The sequence below is a fragment of the Scyliorhinus torazame genome, chromosome 4 (assembly GCF_047496885.1).
Source record: "Scyliorhinus torazame isolate Kashiwa2021f chromosome 4, sScyTor2.1, whole genome shotgun sequence".
Lineage (NCBI taxonomy): Eukaryota > Metazoa > Chordata > Chondrichthyes > Carcharhiniformes > Scyliorhinidae > Scyliorhinus > Scyliorhinus torazame.
In genome coordinates this window covers 148896729-148920539 of record NC_092710.1, presented here as the reverse complement: position 1 = coordinate 148920539, position 23811 = coordinate 148896729, and the positions used below count along the sequence as shown (strand labels likewise).

At 45.0% G+C, this 23811-nt stretch overlaps 1 protein-coding gene across 4 annotated transcripts in view; it reads left to right on the top strand.

Moving 5' to 3' along the window:
• The window catches only part of mboat2a (membrane bound O-acyltransferase domain containing 2a), a 247239-nt gene that overhangs the window by 132486 nt on the left and 90942 nt on the right, over positions 1-23811 (top strand). For all 4 annotated transcript variants that reach the window (XM_072498734.1, XM_072498732.1, XM_072498733.1 and 1 more), the window contains 2 exons: positions 2960-3055; positions 5788-5843. In XM_072498734.1, coding sequence (XP_072354835.1) covers positions 2960-3055; positions 5788-5843 — 152 coding nt within the window. The remainder of the gene's footprint in view (positions 1-2959; positions 3056-5787; positions 5844-23811) is intronic.

The window sequence follows — 23811 nt, the reverse complement described above, 5'->3', positions numbered from 1 at the left end:
CCCCCACTGTCCCCAACACCACCCCCATTCGGCCTTCATTGCCCCCGACACCACCCACTGTCCCTCACCGCCCCTCCCCTCCCCCCACCGGCCCTCAATGTCTCCCCCTCACAGTCCCCCCTCATCGCCCCCACTGTCCCTCACCGTCCCCCCCCACTGTCTCTCACTGTCCCCCCCCCCCCACTGTCCCTCACCGCCCCCCCCCCCCCCACTGTCCCTCCCAATGTCCCTCAAAATTAAAAAAAAAAAATAATGACCTGGTAATCAATGCCTAAAAGGGTGGTAGAAGCAGATTCAATATTAATTCTCAAAGAAGTGGGATAAATATTTGAAGGTGTAAAATTTGCAGGGCTATGTAGAAGAAAACTGGAATGGGATTAATTGGATATCTCTTTCAATGGTATAACTTGCTGAATGACCATCTTTTCTGTGATTCTAAGGCATTGAGAAACCACATACAAGCATATGTCATTGAGCAGAAGGATAATGGATCATCAGGACTGAATATGACTTATGGGCAAAAGAGTTTTTGGTTACTTAGTGTATGAAGAGTGAAGGTTTGGATGCTGACGAGCGAGCATTGGTATAATCCAGCCTGGAACAGCAGAAGACATGAAAGACAGCATCAGCAATGGATTGGCTGAAACAGAAGCAATTAATAGGTGAAATTAGGGTTTTGTGTTGGAAAGAGTATGGGGTTTAAATCTAGTGTACTAAGAGGATGCTTTTTCAACCTAGGATTGTGTGGCTGGGAAGTGCAAGTAATGCAGAGGACCCTAGTGAACACATCTGTAGCAAGTGTTAGTTGCTTGAGAACCTTCAGCTCAGAGTTGATGAGCTGCAATCTGAGCTTTGGACGCTGCGACACATCAAGGAGGGTGGAGAGTTACCTGGACGCTGTGTTTCAGGAGGCAGTCACACCCTTTAGATTAACTACCTTGAACTCAGCCAGTGGTCAGGGACAGGAGGATGCGACTAATTTTGGCCCATTGAATCTACATCGACGCTCTGGAAGAGCATCCTACCTCGGCCTACTCCCCCACCCTATCCCCATAAACCAGTAACCCCATCTAACTTTTTTTGGGACACAAGGGGCAATTTTAGCAGGGCCAATCCACGTACCCTGCACATCTTTGGACTGAGAGGGGAAACCGGAGCACCCAGAGAAAACTCACGCAGACACAAGGAGAATGTATAAACTCCACACAGGCAGTGACCCAAGGCTGGAATTGAACCCGGGTCCCTGGCGCTGTACCACCATACAGACTTTTGTGAAGATGACAGTTCTGAACTGAAAATCTCAAAGTAGATCCATGCTTGTACTTCACACAGCAAAACAGCATAGGTAAACAAACCTGAACCAAGCAACATCCTAAAATAAACATCAACATTTCTTAAACCAATCCTTGAACTTGCATTCAATAAAGGAGATTCTGTAGAATGAAAGAATTTACAGCACAGTCCATTTTTCCAGTGCACAGTCCATTTTTCTAGTGCTCCCTCTCTGCTGTAACACCATTTCATTACCTGCTAAACCCCTTTGATCCCTTCATATTCACACTCCTCAAATACTTGCATTCAGCAACATCTGGGAGTTCTCTACCTCATTCTGGGACTCCCCTAGTAATCTGAGAGAGTTGAAAGCCCTAATTCACCAGCTGTTTTAGAAGCACTGATTCATGCTAGGATATTAGTCCATGAGTGCTAATTCTGCTCCACTGCTGTGTCCAAATGGCGTTTATTCATATATAGTTAGAATAACGCACACATTAATTGACCGCACGAAGAAGGTTTCTAGAGAGTATAATACTTTTCAACAGTGGTCACTGGATTTTATTCTTGAGTGCTGCAGTTGGTTCAAGGACCACTGGAGCCAATTGCAGCATCTCGGAGAATGATTATGCACAATGAGAACCAGAACGTGGAGCTTTTTGTTCTGCATAGTTGAAATTACAAACCATTTTTACCAATGGAGATATTGGAGAACCTCTGAATCTAAACTGAAACTTTTCAGCTGTCCAGATATTGTTTGTGAAGATGATCTTCGCAGCAAGTTGTGTTTTTAACCTATCCAAGTCTTGGTTTATGAAAATAATTTTGCTTTATGAAAATAATTTTGGAATTAATGTTTATGTTGCTTTTGCAACAGTTTTCGGTGCCTTTTTACAAAAGAACTGCAAGCATTGAAGATATTTAAAACCAGTGAAGCAAGCTTCTGCAATGTGAAGGCAGGTTGCATCAGACTTGACACACTGAGGCTCTGTTGTCTGGTCTCATTCCAGGCTAATTGACCACAACAGCTGGGGAGATTTTCGGAGTTCCTTATGTAGATTCATAGTGACAAATTATTGACTGCTTTAGCCATGGTAAAAAAATCTTAATTATCTGCAAATAGGATGTTAATTAATTTGTGCTTCCACTAATGTATTTACAATGAAGGGCGATACAACATTAACAATGTGCAAACCTGCTGCTTCACTGAGTCATTAGTATTCAGTCTTTAACTGGAGAAATTGTCTTTTAGTTTTACTCCAAGATGTTTTTCCTCTTGTAGATTTAATCTGACTGAAATTCGTGAATTACTAAATCTTAGCAATGACTGCCATTTGAGATAGGATCTTGAGCCTGTAAGGCAATCATTAAGACATTCCTACAACCTCGTTTCTTCTGTGTCATGCTTCTTATTTGGATTCCCAGCAGATAGCAATAAAGAGTGAATTGAACAGTAGGCAGTCTGAAAAACTAATTGGAAATCACATTTTAGTGTGATATGAGAATTGCCTTGGCTGATGTTGTTGGAATAATATTCTGAGGTGGATGGAGAATAGTTTGCCTTTCTCTTCGGGAAATGGGTACATTGGAAAATAAAGCTAAAACCTATAAAGCTAGTCATGTTCCAGGCACAGAACTTCCAATAATTGATATTGTGCATTCCATGATCAGTACTTCTTTTTTTTAGGTTTTGTTTTGTCATTGCTTTTGGATACCTCACTTTGTGCCAAGTTAGCAGAGTATACCTCTTTGATTATGGGCTGTATTCAGCTGACTTTACTGGGTAAGTGTATTGCACTTCTTTAATTTAATGTGGTTTCTGTGATCTTTTGAAAATCTGCCTATTTTAATAAATGTTTGAGAAAAGAATTGCTTTCTAACTTCTGAATTCTAGAGCTATTTATGTTGGATTTGAAATTTTCAGTCACCAGTTTTATATTCATAAAATTTAGTGCTGTTCACTAATACCACAAAGTGCTGAATTCAGGTCGTCCTTTCAATGTTTCCATAAATCAGTGTTATCCAATAGAAATTGTCCAGGGGCTGGTTTAGCACAATGCTAATTGCTGGCTTTGAAAGCAGACCAAGGCAGGCCAGCAGCACGGTTCAATTCCCGTACCAGCCTCCCCGAACAGGCGCTGGAATGTGGTGACTAGGGGATTTTCACAGTAACTTCATTTGAAGCCGACTGTGACAATAAGCGATTTTCATTCATTTAATTTTCATTCCCTATTCTCTGTAAAACTCGTAAATACTTTACTTCAGTCAGTACTTGGTGGAACAGAGAACTAGGCACGAATTGTAACTGTTTCCTTATTTAGAATCAATAATAGTTACAAACAAACATCAGGGCATACATAAATGCACACTCATACCAGTGAGTGATTGTGTTCTTTCTGTGCGACCAATCAAATTGCCCAATTCACTGCAGCTGCCTCAAGAGACCATAAGACATAGGAGCAGAAGTAGGCCACTCGGCCCATCAAGTCTACTCTGCCACTCAATGAGATCATGGCTGGCCTGATATAATCCTCAACTACTTTCCCGCCCAATATCCATAACCCTTGATTCCCTTCCTGATTAAACAACTATCTCAGCCTTGAACAAATTTAATGACCAGCCTCTGCCGCTCTCAGCGGTAAAGAATTCCATAGATTCACAACCCTCTGAGGGAAGAAATTCCTCCTCAACTCTTGTCTTTTTAAAAAATAAATTTAGAGTACCCAATTATTTTTTTTCCAATTGAGGGGCAATTTAATGTGGCCAATCCACCGAACCTACACATCTTTGGGTTTGGGGGTGAAACCACGCAGACACGGGGAGAATGTGCAAACTCCACACGGACAGTGACCCAGGGCCGGGATTCGAACCCGGGTCCTCAGCAGCATAGGCTGCAGTGCTAACCACTGTCATCTCTGTCTTAAATTACAACACCTTACTCTGACGTTATGCCTTCTTGTCCAATACTCTCCCACAAGGGGCATCTACCCTGTGCATAGAATTCCTACAGTGCAGATGGAGAACATTTGACCTATCAAGTCTGCACCAACCTGGGCAGCATGGTAGTGCAGTGGTTAGCACTGCTGCCTACGGTACTGAGGACTTGGGTTTGATCCCAGACCCGGGTCACTGTCTATGTGAAGTTTGCACGTTCTCCCTAAATTTTGTGGGTTTCGCTCCCAAAACCCAGAGATGAGCAGGTTAGGTCGATTGGCCACATTAAATTGCCCCTTAATTGGAAAAAAATAATTGGTACTCTAAATTTAAAGAAAAGAGTCTGCAGCAACCCTCCGAAAGAGCGCACTACCTAGGCCCACTGCCCTGCCCTATCTCCCTAACCCCACCTAACCTGCACATCTTTGGACTGTGGGAGGAAACCAGACCACACATGGGCAACCTAAACCTACGCTGACTCGGCGAATGTGAAAACTCCACACAATCACCCAAGGCTGGAATTGAACCCGGGTACCTGGTGCTGTGAGGCAGCAGTGCTAACTGCTGTGCCAACGTGCTGCTTGTAGGGGGCTGTCGAGTAAATATCACAACCATCACATTGAGGTTTTAATCCACTGTAACTTGTCACAGTGATGGTGTTCACATAGCTCAAATCTCTGGATCACTCAAGTAGTTGTGTTTAGGTTAGCAAGAATAGCTTGAAACTACAGCAATCCTATTTTATGAAAGTTGGCCTCTCTAGGCATGCTGGTACTTTAAATTCAGTCGAGTTACAGGATAGCGAAAGAGAAAATGCTGGAAATTCTCAGCAGATCTGGCGAGAGAAAAGAGCTAACATTTCGAGTCCAGATGACCCTTTGTCTAAGAGTTACAGGATAGATTTGGTCAAATCCTTACCTCCTTACACTATGGTGTGGCTGTGTCAATGTAATTTTACATACATGCGCTAATTTTGTTTTTTAAAAGCACACTTTGTATACATAAGCATGATATACCTCTAGCACCACCACTCTGACCAAGGATGCATCCATGAACAAAGATTGCTTTCTCTCTGCTTTTTCTTGCCATTTTAGCAACAAATCTGCAGGAAGATTTAAATTACACATGCACGTACACTTGCATGTACTGTGTAAATGCACATGTGATTTCAAGACTAAATTTTCCAGTCCCAGCTGCTGTGTGAATCGTCACAGGTAGGATGGAAAATCCGATGAACCATTTAAAGGTCTATTACCCTAGGGCGGGAATTTCCAGTCTTGCGCAAGGCACGGCTGGAAAATCCTGCCCTTCATGTTGTCAATTGCTCATTAATCAGAAATGCAATTATCCTGTTCTGATTTACAATTCGCCATGGGTGAAGAGTGCCAAATATATTTGACAACCGGCAGAGGACACTGTGCTGAATTTGAATTTTGCTCGGAGAAAATGGATCTCCATTATTCGCATCATTCCAATAAATGCTATTTTAATCTGTCTGCAGATTTTGTTAAGAACAGTTTTTAAAAAAAAAAAAACCAAAATTATTCAACCTTTTCTTCCCCTCTGCTAATTTTGTTTTAGTCCGATGATGATAATTACACAGAAAATAACCAGTCTGGCCTTTGAAATTCACGATGGTAAGCAAATATCAAACTTTTATTAAAATGTGTTTATAATCACGATGAGATGCAAGTATACAAGACTAGGTGTCTTTTCTAGGTTTTTCTTTTCTTCCTTCTCTTTATCCTTTCCTTGCTGGTGGAAGGGGAAGAAAAAAAAATGAAATGGATTATAATGGTATGCTTTCTGCTGTAAAATCATTGGAAGTACTTCATGAATGATGTTGAAGCGACTAAGGGAGAAGACGAGAAGTATAAAAATGTTACTAAAATTGGTGTCTAAATACTGCAATCCGCAGCATAAACTAATCATTGAATTATTTAGCCAAAACCGTGGAGTACAAGTCATAGGTTGTACACTGGTCAAATAAATCCACACCTTGAGCTTTGTCCAACTCTGGTTATCGAGATACAGTTTGAGCACCCCTTATCTGAAATGCTCGGGGTTGAGTGTGTATTGGATTTCGGAATATAATTTTCAAGGGGGCGCAACTGCCCGTTCCCAGGACCTGCGTGGATGAGGCGCGTTGGGATCTGTGCATCTGAAACCTTCCCAGAGCCTTGTGGGATTTCCCATTCGTGATGTCACGCGAGTGCTCAAATAAAGTGGGAATTTTGGAATTTTCAGATAAGGGATGCTCAATCTCAATCTTACTCTTTGGATAGGGGATCCTCTGCACTGTGAGTGCTGCTTTGGCTGAGTAAGAGTGCATTTGAAGTTGGGTGGAAACAGGGAGTTGGGTGGAACTGGGAGAAGGTGAAACTGGCAGCTGAGGCTGCAAGGGAGATAACTGACTGGTAAGTCTCCAGAGAGCAGTGTCAAAGGGAGGAGTTCCAGACACTGGTGAGTAAGCAGAGTAACTGACTGGTAAGACTGCAGAGAGCAGAGTTGGAGAGAGGAGTTCCAGACACCGGGTGAGGGAAACAGGTGAATAAAAGTGACGTCACCGTGGCTTTTAGGGAATCTGCACTCTACTTGAAACTAAAACATTGTTAAACTAATTCAACCTAATTAATTACTTACTAAATCATAAGTAGAGGGTTCTCTAAACCAAAGGCAGGTTTAAAAAAACTAATTAATTAATTACTTTAACTTATGTAGCTTAATCATTTGTAAAAAGGGCATAAATAAGAGGCCTAGTCATGGCAGGAGTGCTCGCACCCATGGTATACGCCTCCTGTGCTATGTGGCAGATCATGGAAGCTCCAGTTGTCCCTGGTGGCCACTTGTGCAGGAAATGTGTCCAACTGCAGCAAATGGTTAACCGCATTTCGGAGCTGGACTGAGGGTGGATTCACTGTGGAACATCTGTGATGCTGAGCAGGTCGTGGATAGCACATTCAGTAAGGTGGTCACATCACAGGTGAGGATTGAACAGACAGAAGAGGGCATGCGTGACCACCAGGAAGGTAGAGGTAGGCTGGTAGTGTAGGAGTCCCCTGTGGCCATCCCCCTTTCTAACAGATATACCATTTTGTATACTGTTGGGAGGGGGGAAGGGATGACTGTACAGAGGAAAAGTGTGGCAGCCAACTTCATGCCATCAGTGGATTTGCTGCACAACAGGGGAAGGGGACGAATGACAGTGCTTTAGTGGCAGCGGATTCAATTGTTTGGGAAACAGAGACGCTACTGTGGCCTCCACATGACTCTAGGCTGGTGTTGCCTCCTTGGTGCCAGGGTCCAAGATGTCACTGAACGGCTGCAGGGCATCCTGAAGGGGGAGAGTGGAAAGACCAAAGTTGTGGTGCATCTAGAAAGAGGGATGAGGCCTTGCATCAGGAATTGGGGGAGCTAGGCTGTAGACTAAAAAACAGGACACCTCGGATTGTAATCTTTCGATTACTAAATAGAGGAGAATAGCGCAGATAAATGCGTGGCTTAAGAATCATAGAATTTAGAATTTACAGTGCAGAAGGAGGCCACCCGGCCCATCGAGTCTGCACCGGCTCTTGGAAAGAGCACCCTATCCAAGGTCACAACCCAGCAACCCCACCCAACACTAAGGGCAATTTATCACGGCCAATTCACCTAACCTGCACATCTTTGGGCTGTGGGAGGAAACTGGAGCACCCGGAGGAAACCCACGCGCACACTGGGAGGACGTGCAGACTCCGTACAGACAGTGACCCAAGCCGGAATCGAACCAGGGACCCTGGAGCTGTGAAGCAATTGTGCTATCCACAATGCTACCATGCTGCCCTGTTGGGTTGGTGCAGAGGAAGGGTTTTAGATTCCTGGAACTCTGGGGAAGATGTGATCTGTACAAGTGGGAGGGTCTACATCTGAACCAGAGCCAGACTAACATCCTTGCTAGTGGCTTTGCGAGTGCTGTTGGGAGGAGTTTAAACTAATCTGGCAGTGGGAGGGGCGCAGACTGTTAGCAGAATAGGGACATAGTGTAACATAGAAAAGCAATCAAGTCAGAAGGAATACAACGATAGTAAGTTTGTGAGTAAGGCAAGGCTGAATGGCCTCTACTTTAATGCCTGAAATATTACAGGCAAATCGGATGAGTTAAGGGCGATTGATTGACACATGGAATTATGATACAGTAGCCATCACGGAGACGTGGTTGAGGGAGGGGCAGGATTGGCAGTTCAACATCCCAGGATACAGAATCTTCAGGAGGGACACGGGAGGTGGCAAAAGAGTGGGAGGCATTGCACTATTAGTTAAGAAGCCAATTACTGCAGTAAGAAGGGATGATATCTTGGGGGTGGTGTTAAATGAAGCTTTGTGGGTAGAGTTTAGGAATAAAAAAAGGACAGCTACTTTGCTGGATGTTTAAAAAAGACTACCAGATAGTTGGTGGAAAATTAAGGAACAAATATGAGCGCAATGTGCAGAAGTGTGTAAAAATAATAATAGGGGTACTTGTCGTGGGTGATTTCAACTCTCCCAATGTAAACTGGGATAGTCATTGTGTTAAGGGCTTAAATGGAGCAGAGTTCGTAAAATGTATATAATAGAATTTTTTAGCTTAACATGGGGGTCCAACAAGGGATGGTGCAGTGCCGGACCTAATTTTGGGGAATGAAGACGGACAGGTGTGATGGTGGGGGTGGGGGGCATTTTAGTGATAGCGACCACAACATGGTGCAATTTAAGTTTGTTATGGACAAGGAAATAGACAAATTGCCGAAAAAGGTCTTGGACTGGGGGAGAGCAGGCTTCAGTAAAATAAGGCAGGATCTGGCTAAGATAGATTGGAACAAGTTACTGGTAGAGAGATCTACAGAAAAGCAGTGGGGGATGTTTAAAGAAGAAATGGGGAGGGTACAGGTCCAACATGTTCCCTCTCGGGTAATAATAATCTTTTTAGTGTCACAAGTAGGCTTACATTAACACTGCAATGAAGTTACCGTGAGGAAGGAGTAACAAGCCCTGAGAACCATGGATGACCAGAGATATTCAGGATACAATGAGAAGGAAGAGAGAGGCTTTTAATAAGTACAGGCAAATCAACAGAGGCATTAGTGAAGTACAGAAAGTGCAGGATGGAGCTTAAGAAAGCAATTAGGAGAGCAAAGAGGGGATATGAGAAATCTCTAGCTGGTAAAAGTAGGGAAAATCCCAAGACATTCTATAAGTATATCAATGGGAAGAGGATAACTAGGGAAAAGGTAGGGCCCATTAGGGATCAAGGGGAGAATCTGTGGGTGGAACCAGAGGACGTTGGTAGGGTGTTGAATGAAAATTTCACATCTGTCTTCACCCAAGAGGATGAGATATAGAACTCTGGGAGAGAGACTGAGGTTGTTGAGCAAGTTTTCATAAGGAGGGACAAAGTATTGGAGAGGTTGGCAGGCTTGAAAGTGGAGAAATCTCTAGGTCCGGACGAATTGTGTCCCAGGTTGCTGTGGGAGGAGAGAGCTGTGCCAGAGGACTGAAAAAGCGTGATTGTTGTCCCACTATTTAAGAAAGGCTGTAGGGATAAGCCATGGAATGACAGGCCAGTAAATTTCACGTCAATGGTAGGGAAACTACTATCTCCACTTGGCGAGGCAAGGTTTGATCAGGAATAATCAGCAAGGCTTTGTCAGGTCAGAGTGAGGTCATGCCTAACAAATTTGATTGAATTTTTTGAGCATGTGACTAAGTGTGTAGATGAGGGTAGTGCAGTTGATGTAGTTTACATGGATTTCAGTGCAAGGTCGCACATGGGTGACTTATAAAGAAGGCAAATGCACATGGGATGCAGGGGAACTTGATCAGGTGGATTCAAAGCTGGCTGAGTTGTAGGGGACAAGAGGGTGATGACAGATGGCTGCTTTAGTGTCTGGAAGCCAGTGTCCAGTGGCTTACCACAGGGATCTGTGCTGGGTCACCTACTTTTTGTCACTTATATAAATGACCTAGATGACTATGTGGGGGGGGGGGTAGGATCAGTAAGTTTGCGGATGACAAAGATAGGTCGGGTGGTTAACCGTGAGGCTGAGAGTCTTGGGTTACAGGGAAGATATAGACGGGACGATCAAATGGGCAGAAAAGTGGCAGATGGAATTTAATCCTAAAAAGTGTGAGGTATTACACTTTGGAAGGAGCAATTTGACAAGGAAATATTCAATGAATGGCACTACATTGCGAAGTCCTGAGGAACAAATACGTGGCGTGTTTGTAAATAGATCTCTCAAGGCAGAAGCGCAGGTTAATAGGGTGGTGAAAAAGGCTTAAAAACACTTGCCTTTATCAATCGTGGCATAGATTACAAAAGCAAGGAAGTCATGTTGAAGTTATATAGAACATTGGTGAGGCCACAGCTGGAGTACTGTGTGCAATTCTAGTCGCCACATTATAGGAAGGTTATGATTGCACTGGAGGGAGTGCAGAGGCGATTCACCAGGATGTTGCCTGGGATGGAACATTTAATGAAGAGAGGTTGGGTAGGTTTGGGTTGTTTCGCTGGTGCAGAGAAGACTCAGGAGCGACCTGATCGACGTGTACAAGATTATAAGGGACATGGACATGGTAGATAGGGAACAGCTGTTCCCCTTAGTTGAAGGGTTGGTTACAAGTGGAGACAAGTTCAAGGTGAGGGGCAGGAGGTTCAGGGGGATTTGAGGAAAAACTACTTTACCCAGAGAGTGGTGACAGTCTGGAACGCACTGCCTGGGAGGGTGGTAGAGGTGGGTTGTTTCACATCCTTTAAAATGTACCTGGATGAGCACTTGGCACATCTTAACATTCGAGGCTATGGGCCAAGATTTGGCAAATGGAATTAGGATTGGCAGATCAGGTGCCTTTCATGCGGCAGTGCAGACTTGATGCGTCGAAGGGCCTTTTCCGCACGGTATTTTTCTGTGATTCTGTATAAGGTAACAAAGGCAGTACAGGGAAGAGATAGGAGACTATCGTAGGGCCACAGTACGGAGTAATATGGAGAGACTGGAGTCTTTTTGAAAATTGAGAGGTAACTTAATTGTAAGAAGTAAATAAAAAGTATCTGTCCAGAAAAGTTAAATTAACCACATAACCTTGTGGGACAAAGATTCAAATCTACAAGGTAAATTTGCTACAGCTGTGGGAAAGATTTTTTTCCACAGTCCTGCCACCTCTATGGATTGGAGCTCTAGGTAGTCTGATATTGACAACTTGGGAATCATTTAAAATTAATTTGTTACTGTGGAAAAGGGGTGGAAAAAGAAAAAAATGCACATTCTGAATGGATGGGTGAACAAAGTGTTTTTGTCTATATCTATGCAGTGATTTTGGAAGAATTGCAGTGAGTTAATTGTTGTTTATTTTTGACTTGATGCTTAGTCTGACCAGACTTTGCAAAAGTGTGAGGTGTTGTGTGAATGCTTTTTTTGTGTAATCATTTGCAAAACATTTGCTGGCGTTGCCAAGTATACCTGGACAGTTGCTAAATATTGGACATCTGTACCTTAATGGGTGATTAGCCCTTGTGTATTCTTCTTATAAGGGGCTAAATTCTAAGCGATTTAAAAAAAATAAAAATACATTTAAAAAAAAAAAAAAAAAAAAAATTATTTCATGGGATGTGGGTATTGCTGGATAAGGCAGCATTTATTCCTCATCCCTCATTGCCCTTGAGAAGGTAGTGGTGAGCTGCTTTCAATTGCTGAAATCCATGCGCTGTAGATACACCCACAGTGCTTTTAAGAAGGAAGTTCCTGGGTTTTGACCCACGACAGTGAAGGAACTGTGATATAGTTACAAGTCTGGATGGTGTGTGGCCTGCAGGGGAACTTGTAGGTAGTGGTGTTCCCATGCATCTGCTTCTCTTTTCCTTCTAGATGGTAGAGGTCCCGAATTTGGAAGGTGCTGTCGGGAGTGTCTTTGTGGAGTTGCTGCAGTGCACCCTGCAGCTGCCACTGTGCATCGGTGGTGGAGAGAATGAATGTAGAAGGTGGTGGATGGCGTGTGAATTGAGCAGGCTACTTTGTCCTGGATGACGTTAAGCTTGTATAATATTGTTGGAGCTGCATTCAGAGAGACGGGTGGAGAGTATTCCATCACACTTCTTAGCATAGAATCATCATAGAATTCCTGCAGTGCAAAAGGAGGCCATTGGGCTCAATGAGCCGGCACCGACCCTTCGTATGAGCATTCTACCCATTTACACTCCCCCTGTCCACCCACCCTATCACCATAATCCAGAATTTAATCTGCACATCCTTAGACATGTAGCCACCTGGGTTGGCCAATTCCCGACGTAAAATGGAGAACCGCAAAGGCTGAAGGGAAATTCAGCCAACACAGGCAGAAACTAACAGGTGCAGGTTTACTGTGTATTAGACTCTGCAAAAGCCCAGACAGCATCGATACCAGCAACCATCGGCATAATAATGTAGCAGCCATCTACATACTAATGAGCGATCCCCGGGAACAATCAAAACATTTGAGATAAACAAGGCCAAGCCAGACTCCTCGGAGCCAGCAGGAGCCAACACAAAAGAGGTTAACGGACACCAAGACCGCCCAGCGATCAGGGAACCGCTCCAGTATTGGAGAAATCGAACCAAGCGATTGGAACGAAGTCCAATCACTTGAAACCAGGTACGGGGTCCACCCCGAAGGGCGGGAAGCCCCTGGGGACTATAAAGTAAAGCCCCCAAGTTCAAATCTTCCTTCTTGACAGGGTCACTCAGCAACGCGAACCAACCCTTGACAGTGACCTGTCCAGCTGCCTCCAAAGAACGTAAGTCTCAAGTCAACGCTCGCTACGAGATAGGCGCTCCTAGCTACCCGTCCATACCAGCTTTGAATCCCGCAGACTCAGAACCCGAACGAAAGGCCATTTGTTCCCCTGGCCTGGTGGGCCAGTCCGAAGCTAAGCATAGGCCTCTTAGTGATAGAAATAGCTTAGAAAGTAGAGTTTATGCATGAGTAGCGATTTACTGTGTATAATAAACGTGCTTTGATTTGAATCTTACTAATTGGTGTATTGAGTTATTGATCATTACTTGAACTTGAAACTCGTGGCGGTATCAGAAAGATACCTGGTGACTCTAGAGCAAAGGTTATAAAACAGAGCCAATTGAACCAACCAAAAGTTAGCAACAGACATTAAGGGGAAAATTAGCATGGCCAATCCACCTAACCTCCACATCTTTGGACTGTGGGAAGAGACCGGAGCACCCGGAGGACACCCATGTAGATGTGGGGAGAACGTACAAAATCCACACAGACAGAGGCCGGAATTGAACCTGGGGTCCCTGGCGCTGTGTGGTAGCAGTGCCATCCACTGTGCCACCCCAGCCTTGGGCCTTGTAGGTGATGGACAGGATTTGGGGAGTTGTTTCATAATTTCCAGACTCTGAGCTTCTTTTGTAGCTCGCCCAGTTCAGTTCCTGGTCAGTGATAACCCCCAGGATGCTGATAATGGGGGATGCAATGGTGGTAATTCCATTGAATGTCAAGAGTTGGTTGGTCTCTCATTGGAGATGGTTATTGTCTGGCACTTGTGTGTTGCGAGTGTTATTTGCCAATCATCAGCCCAAGCCTGAATGTTGTCCAAGCCTTGCTGCACATGATAATGACTGCTTCAGTATATGAGTAGCTGCAAATGGTGCTGAAAATTATGTAATCAATAAACATCCCCATTTCTGACCTTAAGGTAGAGGGAGGAACATTGATGAATGGGTGGCACAGTGGTTAAAATTGCTGCCTCACAACGACCGGCACCCAGGATCAATTCTGACCTTGGGTCACTGTCTGTGTGAAGTTTGCACTTTCCCCCTGTGTCTGCATCGGTTTCCTCCCACAGTCCAAAGCTGTGCAGGTTAGGTGGATTGGCCATCTTATCTCCCATCCTTATCTCCCGGGCAGCACGGTAGCATTGTGGATAGCACAATTGCTTCACAGCTCCAGGGTCCCAGGTTCAATTGCAGCTTGGCTCACTGTCTGTGCGGAGTCTGCATATCCTCCCCGTGTGTGCGTGGGTTACCTCCGGGTGCTCCAGTTTCCTCCCACAGTCCAAAGATGTGCAGGTTAGGTGGATTGGCCATGATAAATTGCCCTTGGTGTCCAAAATTGCCCTTAGTGTTGTGTGGGGTTACTGGGTTATGGGGATAGGGTGGAGGTGTTGACCTTCGGTAGGGTGCTCTTTCCAAGAGCTGGTGCAGACTCGATGGGCTGAATGGCCTCCTTCTGCACTGTAAATTCTATGATCCTCTTATCTTACTTTTATCTCCCATCCTCCTACCTTTTTCTCAGCCCCATATATGCTCTGGTACCCTTTCTGTCTTGCCTCACCTCTCCCACTTGTGTACTTCTCTGCCAATGAGATGATTTCATTGAGCTGATCATGTTGCAAAATTCAATTAAACAGATGGATTGATTAGATTTTTGTGTGGGTTTTTAATACTGAAATCAGGAAGAAAAATTGGTTGGGTCTATCAGTTTATTAGCCTCACATTGTTGTTTCACTTTGTCAAATTTCTACCTAATTTATTTAGTCTAATTTATTCCCACCATTGCCAATTTTATTCAGTTCATTTATTTGGTGCTGTTTTGGTTTGAGTCTCCTTTTAACTTCATGAATCATTGACATTCAGTTACTTCATTTTTCTTCCCATGTTTTTGATCTTGTACTCCCCATCATCTATTCCCTCTCTTCATCCCCTATTCTGAGCAGCCTCCCACTCGCCTATCCTTCTGATTTGATTCTGTTGCCCCAACGTCTTTTCCTCAAATTCTAATTGATCTCTTCCCTCATCCCCTTTTCTACTTTTAAGGCCTACTTGTCATAAGAGTGCGTTTAGTCTTGACTATCCATGTGCACAGCCTTGAGTAAGGAATTAATAACTTTTTAAAACCTGTATTTCCAGTCAACTCTTTGTATTTGTAAATTTGATTGGAGAATTTTATAACGAAAACTGGTTAAACTTGTCATGTGGTAATTAAACCCTCCTGACAAAGGAGAGGCTGAATTGCCGTCACTGGCAGGAGATATTTTACGAGTTTACGTAGGCAGTTTTCATTTAAAAGCGAAAGCGAAAATAAGACCTTTATGAAGGAAAATATAAACTCGCAAATTTTTAAAATTTGGTCATTGGATGTGGGTGTCGCAGGCTGTGCCAGCATTTGCCCATCCCTAATTGCCCTTGAGGGGGCAGTTAAGAGTCAACCACATTACTGTGGATCTGGAGTCACATTTAGGCCAGACCAGGTAAGGATGGCAGATTTCCTTCCCTAAAGGACATTAGTGAACCAGATGGTTTTTTTAAAGACGATCAACAATGGTTTCATGGTCACCATTAGACTTTTTTAAATTCCAAATTTTTATTTAACTCAAATTTCACTATCCTCAGTGCAGACCCAGAGTCCTCAACCGTTCCCCATACGACAAGCTGTTCATTCCAGGGATCATTCTTGTGAACCTCCTCTGGACCCTTTCCAAGGCTAGCACATCCTTCCTTAGATACGGGGCCAAAACCGTTCATCTGACCTTCATCTGAAGGCTACACTTGGTCTTCAATCCATGTATGCAAGACCACAGGAGCTTGACAGAATTTTTGAAAAATAATTTATGAAGTTTATCAAACCTGTCTTGTATTCACCTCTTTATTCTCCATCTGATTAGTATATTCCCGTCTAAATATTCACTTATTTCTGATAATAGTCCCTAGTAGTTTTCCGAAGGCCACTCAGTTAGTACTTGCCTAGCTTTCTGTCTTTGATTTTCTGAACAGAAGTTTAATATGTGGTGTTCTCCAGTTCTTCTGCATCTCCCTTGAATTGGATACTTTTGAAACATTGTGTTTCATCTCTCATGAATCCTAATGTCTGATTTTCTGGGTGCCTGCTGTCTGGTCTTGGACTCTTCAATTTACAACACTGTTTGCTTCTTTTCATTTTCCACACATACATTGCCTCCCTATTGCATTATCCCATGCCAATTAGATCTTCCTTTACAAAGGGCTGAGTTACCTAGTTGCATGCGTACTTGAGCAATTGATATTTTTAAATCAACTACAATATTACCAATCTCATTTGAGTGGCCCACCTTCTCCTTTCTGATTCACTTTCTCCTAATGTTTATTTGAAAAGTTGCTATTTTGCTTATGTTGGCTGTATTTTTTTCATACAGCCTCTTTGCTCCGCTCTTTTTAATTGTGGTATTTTTCACTGATCTTTTCAGCTTTGGTTTCGTCATGTGTTTTTTAGTCTTTAGCTTAGTTTGACTGATCATTTGGACAAGTATGAGCAGATCAAAGAGAGCATGAATTTCTGAAGGGTAGATCATGTCTGACTAATCCAGTTAATCTTTTTGAGGCGGTCACTAGCGTGGCTTATATGGAGTTGTCTATGTAGGCATTAAACTTGCATTTAATGAGTGAGGGCATAGAATTGTAAATAACGTTGTGACATTAGTTTGTAATTGGCTTGGAGGTGGGTGACAGTAAAGATATAGGGAATATTTTGATTGGAGAGATGTGAGAAATGGCATTCCCCAGGGATTTATACTGGCTTCTTTACTTTAAACCATATTTATTAATGATTTGAATGAAGGAATAGTGAGTTTTACATCCATTTTTACCAATTGCACTCTGTTGTATAGATGGGGACGGGAACTGGGACAGACTAAGGCAACCTTCCCTCTGTAAGTTATGGAATGCTGTGAACTGACACAGCATTTATTTGCTCAAATCGTGATACTTCATACACTTTGTGTACTGCTTCTGGATACTCTATCCAAGAAGAGGTTCCCATAATTGTCACAACTTCCTGGGCTAGTGCATGGTCAATTCCAGCCCCACTTCACCCGGAATCTCAATGCAAGTGAAAGTAGGTATATATATATATATATATACCAAAGAAAAAGGGTGGTTGAGCGGTAAAGAAAATATCAGTAAAAATAAAAGCATTTCGAGCTTTTGTTTCAGCACTTCTGTCTTCCTAGGCTTGAGGTGGCTTTCTCTGGCAAGATAGTCTACTTTCTCTGTAGATTCAAGATCATTTCAAGTTTATAGTAAAGATGTTTTAGATCACTAAAGCAATTCTTTACTACAGCGAAGGAGAGACTGTCCCTTTCATTTTCAAGGTGCCAAGTGGCAGAAGCATCACGCAGGAGCCAGTCACTGACTGTTGTCAGCCAGAACACTGTCCCTGGCCAACCCATAGGTTACCAGCCAGCCAATTGAACCCACTTCCTCCAAAGCTGGCTCTTAAGATGAGTCTGTTTTTTTCTCTCCAAAATGGAAAAGCTGTAAGACCCTGTCCTGACTAGCATGCTGCTTCAGCTCGAGTCCTCTGCTTAAAGGCACATTCCAATTATGGGTCCATGGACCAAAAATAATAAAAATAAAACAAAGGAAATGGGAACAACAGAAAATAACAGGAAGGATTCTTATATTACATATATTGTGCACATCACTGGTCCAGTATCTGCTATACTTGTATACCCAGTTACCACACACGGGTATGCACTAATTGAAGGGCGTGTGTATGTGAAAGGTTTCACAAGAGACTGGAATTGCATAATTAAGTATTTGATTTTCTGATTATGATCTCCAGCAAGTTTTTATTTTTAATGTAAATTTCACATTAAATCTGGATTTTAGCCTTTGGTCTGATAGGGTGTTTACTTACACAGGCTCCGTTTGAGATGACTGATTTTTAGCAGTGAAGCAATTCCAATTGACCGTACAATTATTCAGTAATTATTAGTTGTGCTGTGGCATCATGTAGACTTCAAATTTGTATTTTAAGGCTTATTTAGTCATCATTCCACAATCTTAATGAGTGGTTGCATCTAAAAGCCTTCCAATTGTGAATATTTAAGGACGAGACTTTCTGACTTCCTGCCCAGTGGCTGTGAATGGGTGAGAAGTCTAGAACAGTGGGTTGGTTTTGGAAAGCTATACTGGTTTGTTAGGGGTGTGTTTCTCATGGGGTTCTTGGGTAAAACAGCATTAAGCAAAAGGAATCAAATAAAATATCAATAGAAGTGGAAATATTAGAAGTAATGGATGGAATGGAAATTGAGAGATGGGGAGTACAGGAAAGGCTGGCTATGCTTGTGTGGATAAGTCATCTTGAATGGATGGCTTGCACTGCAGGTTGCTGAAGGAAATGGTTGGAGGTAGCAGTGCTTGCCATAATCTTCCCTAAACACTGGGGAAGTGACAGAGGATTGAAGAGTGACATATGTGCCAATATATTCAAGAAAGGATGTAAGGACAGTCATGAAAATTACAGGCTAGACTTCCGGGTGCGGCGATGACCAGCTGAGTCGCACGTTTCGGCAGCTCCCTGTGAAATGGACTTTTGGGCTCTTGATAGGAGCCCCAACGGCAATTTTGACGGCTAAAAACACTGTGCGGTAAACCAGAAGGGAATCCCCCCCTGGATACGGATGGAAAAAGGAGGAGAAAGTGGCCAGATTGCAGTGGATCCTTTAGAACAGCGGCAAGGAAGGCAAGCAAAAACCAAGATGGCGTCGGAAGGTGGCAGTTTAACATGGGGCCCTGAACAACAAGAGTTCTTGAAATGCTGTGTGGAAGAGATCAAAAAGGAAATGAAGAAAGAGCTGTTGGCCCCGATACTACAGGCGATCGAAGGGCTAAAGGAGGAACAAAAGACCCAGGAGCGGGAGCTTCGGGTCGTGAAGGCAAAGGCAGCCGAGAATGAGGACGACATACAGGGCCTGGTGGTGAAGACGGAGACGCAGGAGGCACATCAGAAACGATGTGTGGAAAGGTTGGAGGCACTGGAAAACAATGCAAGGAAGAACAACCTGAGGATTCTTGGTCTTCCTGAAGGTGTGGAGGGAGCGGATGTCGGGGCATATGTGAGCACGATGCTGCACTCGTAAATGGGAGCGGAGGCCCCGGCGGGTCCGTTGGAGGTGGAGGGAGCATACCGAGTGATGGCGCGAGGACCGAGAGCAGGAGAAATTCCCAGAGCCATAGTGGTGAGATTCCTCCGTTTTAAGGATAGAGAAATGGTCCTTAGATGGGCGAAGAAAACTCGGAGCAGTAAATGGGAGAACGCGGTGATCCGCGTTTATCAAGACTGGAGTGCGGAGGTGGCGAGAAGGAGGGCGAGCTTTAATCGGGCCAAGGCGGTGCTTCATAAAAAGAAGATAAAATTTGGAATGCTGCAACCGGCAAGACTGTGGGTCACATATCGAGGGAGGCACCACTACTTTGAGACGGCGGATGAAGCGTGGACTTTTATTGTGGAAGAAAAACTGGAATGAGCGGGTTATTAAAAAGAACGTTCAAACAAAGTGGTGGGGCGAATGTGGGGGGCAAAGAGGGGTTTTATGTACTAATCCTGCGATGTGGTAACTTTTCTCTCTCCCACAGGTGGTGATGGGGGGAGGAGGGGAGGTGGAGGAGATGGGGCGTGGCCATTGGGGACGGGGCCAAGGGAGAAGCGCGGGCTTGGTTCCCGCGCTATGATAATCATGGCGGGAAGAGAGAAGCAGGAAGGAGGGGGCGTCGCACGGTGCGAGCCGAGGTCACGGGGGGAAGCCGAGGTCAGCCAGAGTTTGCTGACTTCTGGGAGCAACATGGGGGGAGTAATTACGCGAGCGGGGGATCTAGCGGGGGGGGGGTGGGAGGGGGGAATTACTGGGTTGCTGCTGCTGGGGAGAGGGGGGAGCTGGTATGGGAGAGGATGGGCGGGGGGGCACCGCCTGGGGGAGATACAGCTGCGTGGGAACCGGGTGAGGAGCTGGAAAAAGGTGATGGCTAATCGACAAGGGGGGGGTAGGAAGCCCCCCAACTCGGCTGATCACGTGGAACGTGAGAGGGCTGAACGGGCCGATAAAGAGGGCACGGGTACTTGCACACCTTAAGAAACTTAAGGCAGATGTGGTTATGTTACAGGAAACGCACCTGAAACTGATAGACCAGGTTAGGCTACGCAAAGGATGGGTGGGGCAGGTGTTCCATTCGGGGCTAGATGCGAAAAACAGGGGGGTGGCTATATTCGTGGGGAAGCGGGTAATGTTCGAGGCAAAGACTATAGTGGCTGATAACGGGGGCAGATACGTGATGGTGAGTGGCAAACTACAGGGGGAGACGGTGGTTTTGGTAAACGTATATGCCCCGAACTGGGATGATGCCAATTTTATGAGGCGGATGCTAGGACGCATTCCGGACCTCGAGATGGGAAAGCTGATAATGGGGGGAGATTTTAATACGGTGTTGGAACCAGGGCTGGATAGGTTGAAGTCCAGGACTGGAAGGAGGCCGGCAGCAGCCAAGGTACTTAAAGATTTTATGGAGCAGATGGGAGGTGTAGACCCGTGGAGATTTAGCAGACCTAGGAGTAAGGAGTTCTCGTTTTTCTCCTATGTCCATAAAGTCTACTCGCGAATAGACTTTTTTGTGCTGGGTAGGGCATTGATCCCGAAGGTGAGGGGAACGGAGTATACGGCTATAGCCATTTCGGATCACGCTCCACACTGGGTGGACTTGGAGATAGGGGAGGAAACAGGAGAGCGCCCACCCTGGAGAATGGACATGGGACTAATGGCAGATGAGGGGGTGTGTCTAAGGGTGAGGGGGTGCATTGAAAAGTACTTGGAACTCAATGATAATGGGGAGGTCCAGGTGGGAGTGGTCCGGGAGGCGTTGAAGGCGGTGGTTAGAGGGGAGCTGATATCAATAAGGGCACATAAAGGGAAGCAGGAGAGTAAGGAACGGGAGCGGTTGCTGCAAGAACTTTTGAGGGTGGACAGACAATATGCGGAAGCACCGGAGGAGGGACTGTACAGGGAAAGGCAAAGGCTACATGTAGAATTTGACTTGCTGACTACGGGCACTGCAGAGGCACAATGGAGGAAGGCACAGGGTGTACAGTACGAATATGGGGAGAAGGCGAGCAGGTTGCTGGCACACCAATTGAGGAAAAGGGGAGCAGCGAGGGAAATAGGGGGAGTGAGGGATGAGGAAGGAGAGATGGAGCGGGGAGCGGAGAGAGTGAATGGAGTGTTCAAGACATTTTATAAAAAATTATATGAAGCTCAACCCCCGGATGGGAGGGAGAGAATGATGGGCTTCTTGGATCGGCTGGAATTTCCCAAGGTGGAAGAGCAGGAAAGGGTGGGACTGGGAGCACAGATCGAGGTAGAAGAAGTGGTGAAAGGAATTAGGAGCATGCAGGCGGGAAAGGCCCCGGGACCGGATGGATTCCCAGTCGAATTCTATGGAAAATATGTGGACTTGCTCGCCCCGGTACTGACGAGGACCTTTAATGAGGCAAAGGAAAGGGGACAACTGCCCCCGACTATGTCTGAAGCAACGATATCGCTTCTCTTAAAGAAGGAAAAGGACCCGCTACAATGCGGGTCCTATAGACCTATTTCCCTCCTAAATGTAGATGCCAAGGTCCTGGCCAAGGTAATGGCAATGAGAATAGAGGAATGTGTCCCGGGGGTGGTCCACGAGGACCAAACTGGGTTTGTGAAGGGGAGACAGCTGAACACGAATATACGGAGGTTGTTAGGGGTAATGATGATGGCCCCACCAGAGGGAGAAACGGAGATAGTAGTGGCGATGGATGCCGAGAAAGCATTTGATAGAGTGGAGTGGGATTATTTGTGGGAGGTGTTGAGGAGATTTGGTTTTGGAGAGGCGTAGCAGGGATAGTGGGGGCTGGCACTACCGAGCCTAAGTGAGTATTATTGGGCCGCTAATATTTCAATGGTGAGTAAGTGGATGGGAGAGGAGGAGGGAGCGGCGTGGAAGAGATTAGAGAGGGCGTCCTGTCGGGGGACTAGCCTGCAGGCTATGGTGACAGCCCCATTGCCGTTCTCACCGAGGAACTACACAAGCCCGGTGGTGGTGGCTACACTGAAGATTTGGGGACAGTGGAGACGGCATAGGGGAAAGACTGGAGCCTTGGGGGGGTCCCCGATAAGAAACAATCATAGGTTTGCCCCGGGGGGAATGGATGGGGGATATGGAATGTGGCAAAGAGCAGGAATAACGCAACTGAAAGATCTGTTTGTGGATGGGAAGTTCGCGAGTCTGGGAGCGCTGACCGAGAAATATGGGTTGCCCCAAGGGAATGCATTCAGGTATATGCAACTGAGGGCTTTTGCGAGGCAACAGGTGAGGGAATTCCCACAGCTCCCGACACAAGAGGTGCAGGACAGAGTGATCTCAAAGACATGGGTGGGGGATGGTAAGGTGTCAGATATATATAGGGAAATGAGGGACGAAGGGGAGACTATGGTAGATGAACTAAAAGGGAAATGGGAAGAAGAGCTGGGGGAGGAGATCGAGGAGGGGCTGTGGGCAGATGCCCTAAGCAGGGTAAACTCGTCATCCTCCTGTGCCAGGCTAAGCCTGATTCAGTTTAAGGTATTACACAGGGCACATATGACTGGAGCACGGCTCAGTAAATTTTTTGGGGTGGAGGATAGGTGTGCGAGGTGCTCGAGAAGCCCAGCGAATCATACCCATATGTTTTGGTCATGCCCGGCACTACAGGGGTTTTGGATGGGGGTGACAAAGGTGCTTTCAAAAGTAGTAGGAGTCCGGGTCGAACCAAGCTGGGGGTTGGCTATATTTGGGGTTGCACAAGAGCCGGGAGTGCAGGAGGCGAGAGAGGCCGATGTTTTGGCCTTTGCGTCCCTAGTAGCCCGGCGCAGGATATTGCTAATGTGGAAAGAAGCCAAGCCCCCGGGGGTGGAGACCTGGATAAATGACATGGCGGGGTTTATAAAGCTAGAGCGGATTAAGTTCGTCCTGAGGGGGTCGGCTCAAGAGTTCACCAGGCGGTGGCAACCGTTCGTCGAATACCTCGCAGAAAGATAGACGGAATGGGAAAAAGAAGGCAGCAGCAGCAGCCCAGGATCGGGGGGGGGGGGGGGGGGGGGGGGGGGGGGAACCAGAAGGACTCTCAGGGTTGTTAATATATACTGTATAGTATGTATAGGTCGTTGCTACAGATAATTATATATTGGACTGTTAAATTATATTTTTGGAGAGTGTTACTTGTGACAAGGCAGTTGCCAATTAGGGCTAGTTTTCATTTTTGTTAATTATTATTTATTCATTTTTTGTTTATAAAATAGCTCATTGTTATTTGTGTTGTTATAATATTGTGTAAAGGATGCACAATGTACTGTGTTGGTTGACCAAAAATTTTCAATAAAATATTTAATAAAAAAAAGAAAATTACAGGCTAGTCACATCGGTTGTGGTAAGGTGACAAAATGAAATGAAAATGAAAATCGCTTATTGTCACAAGTAGGCTTCAAATGAAGTTACTGTGAAAAGCCCCTGGTCGCCACATTCCGGCGCCTGTTCAGGGAGGCTGGTACGGGAATCGACCCACGCTGCTGGCCTTGGTCTGCTTTACAAGCCAGCTATTTAGCCCACTGTGCCAAAATGCAATGGATGTTGTCTGTATATATTTTAAAGTGATGACAAAATACCAAAGGCTGGTTAACAAAACTATGGCTCGTGGAATTGGAGGGGCTGTCTCAACTTGGCACAACAATGAGTTTAAAATGGTTGGTAGAATTTTTTTTTTTGGTGTTTTTTTTTAAAG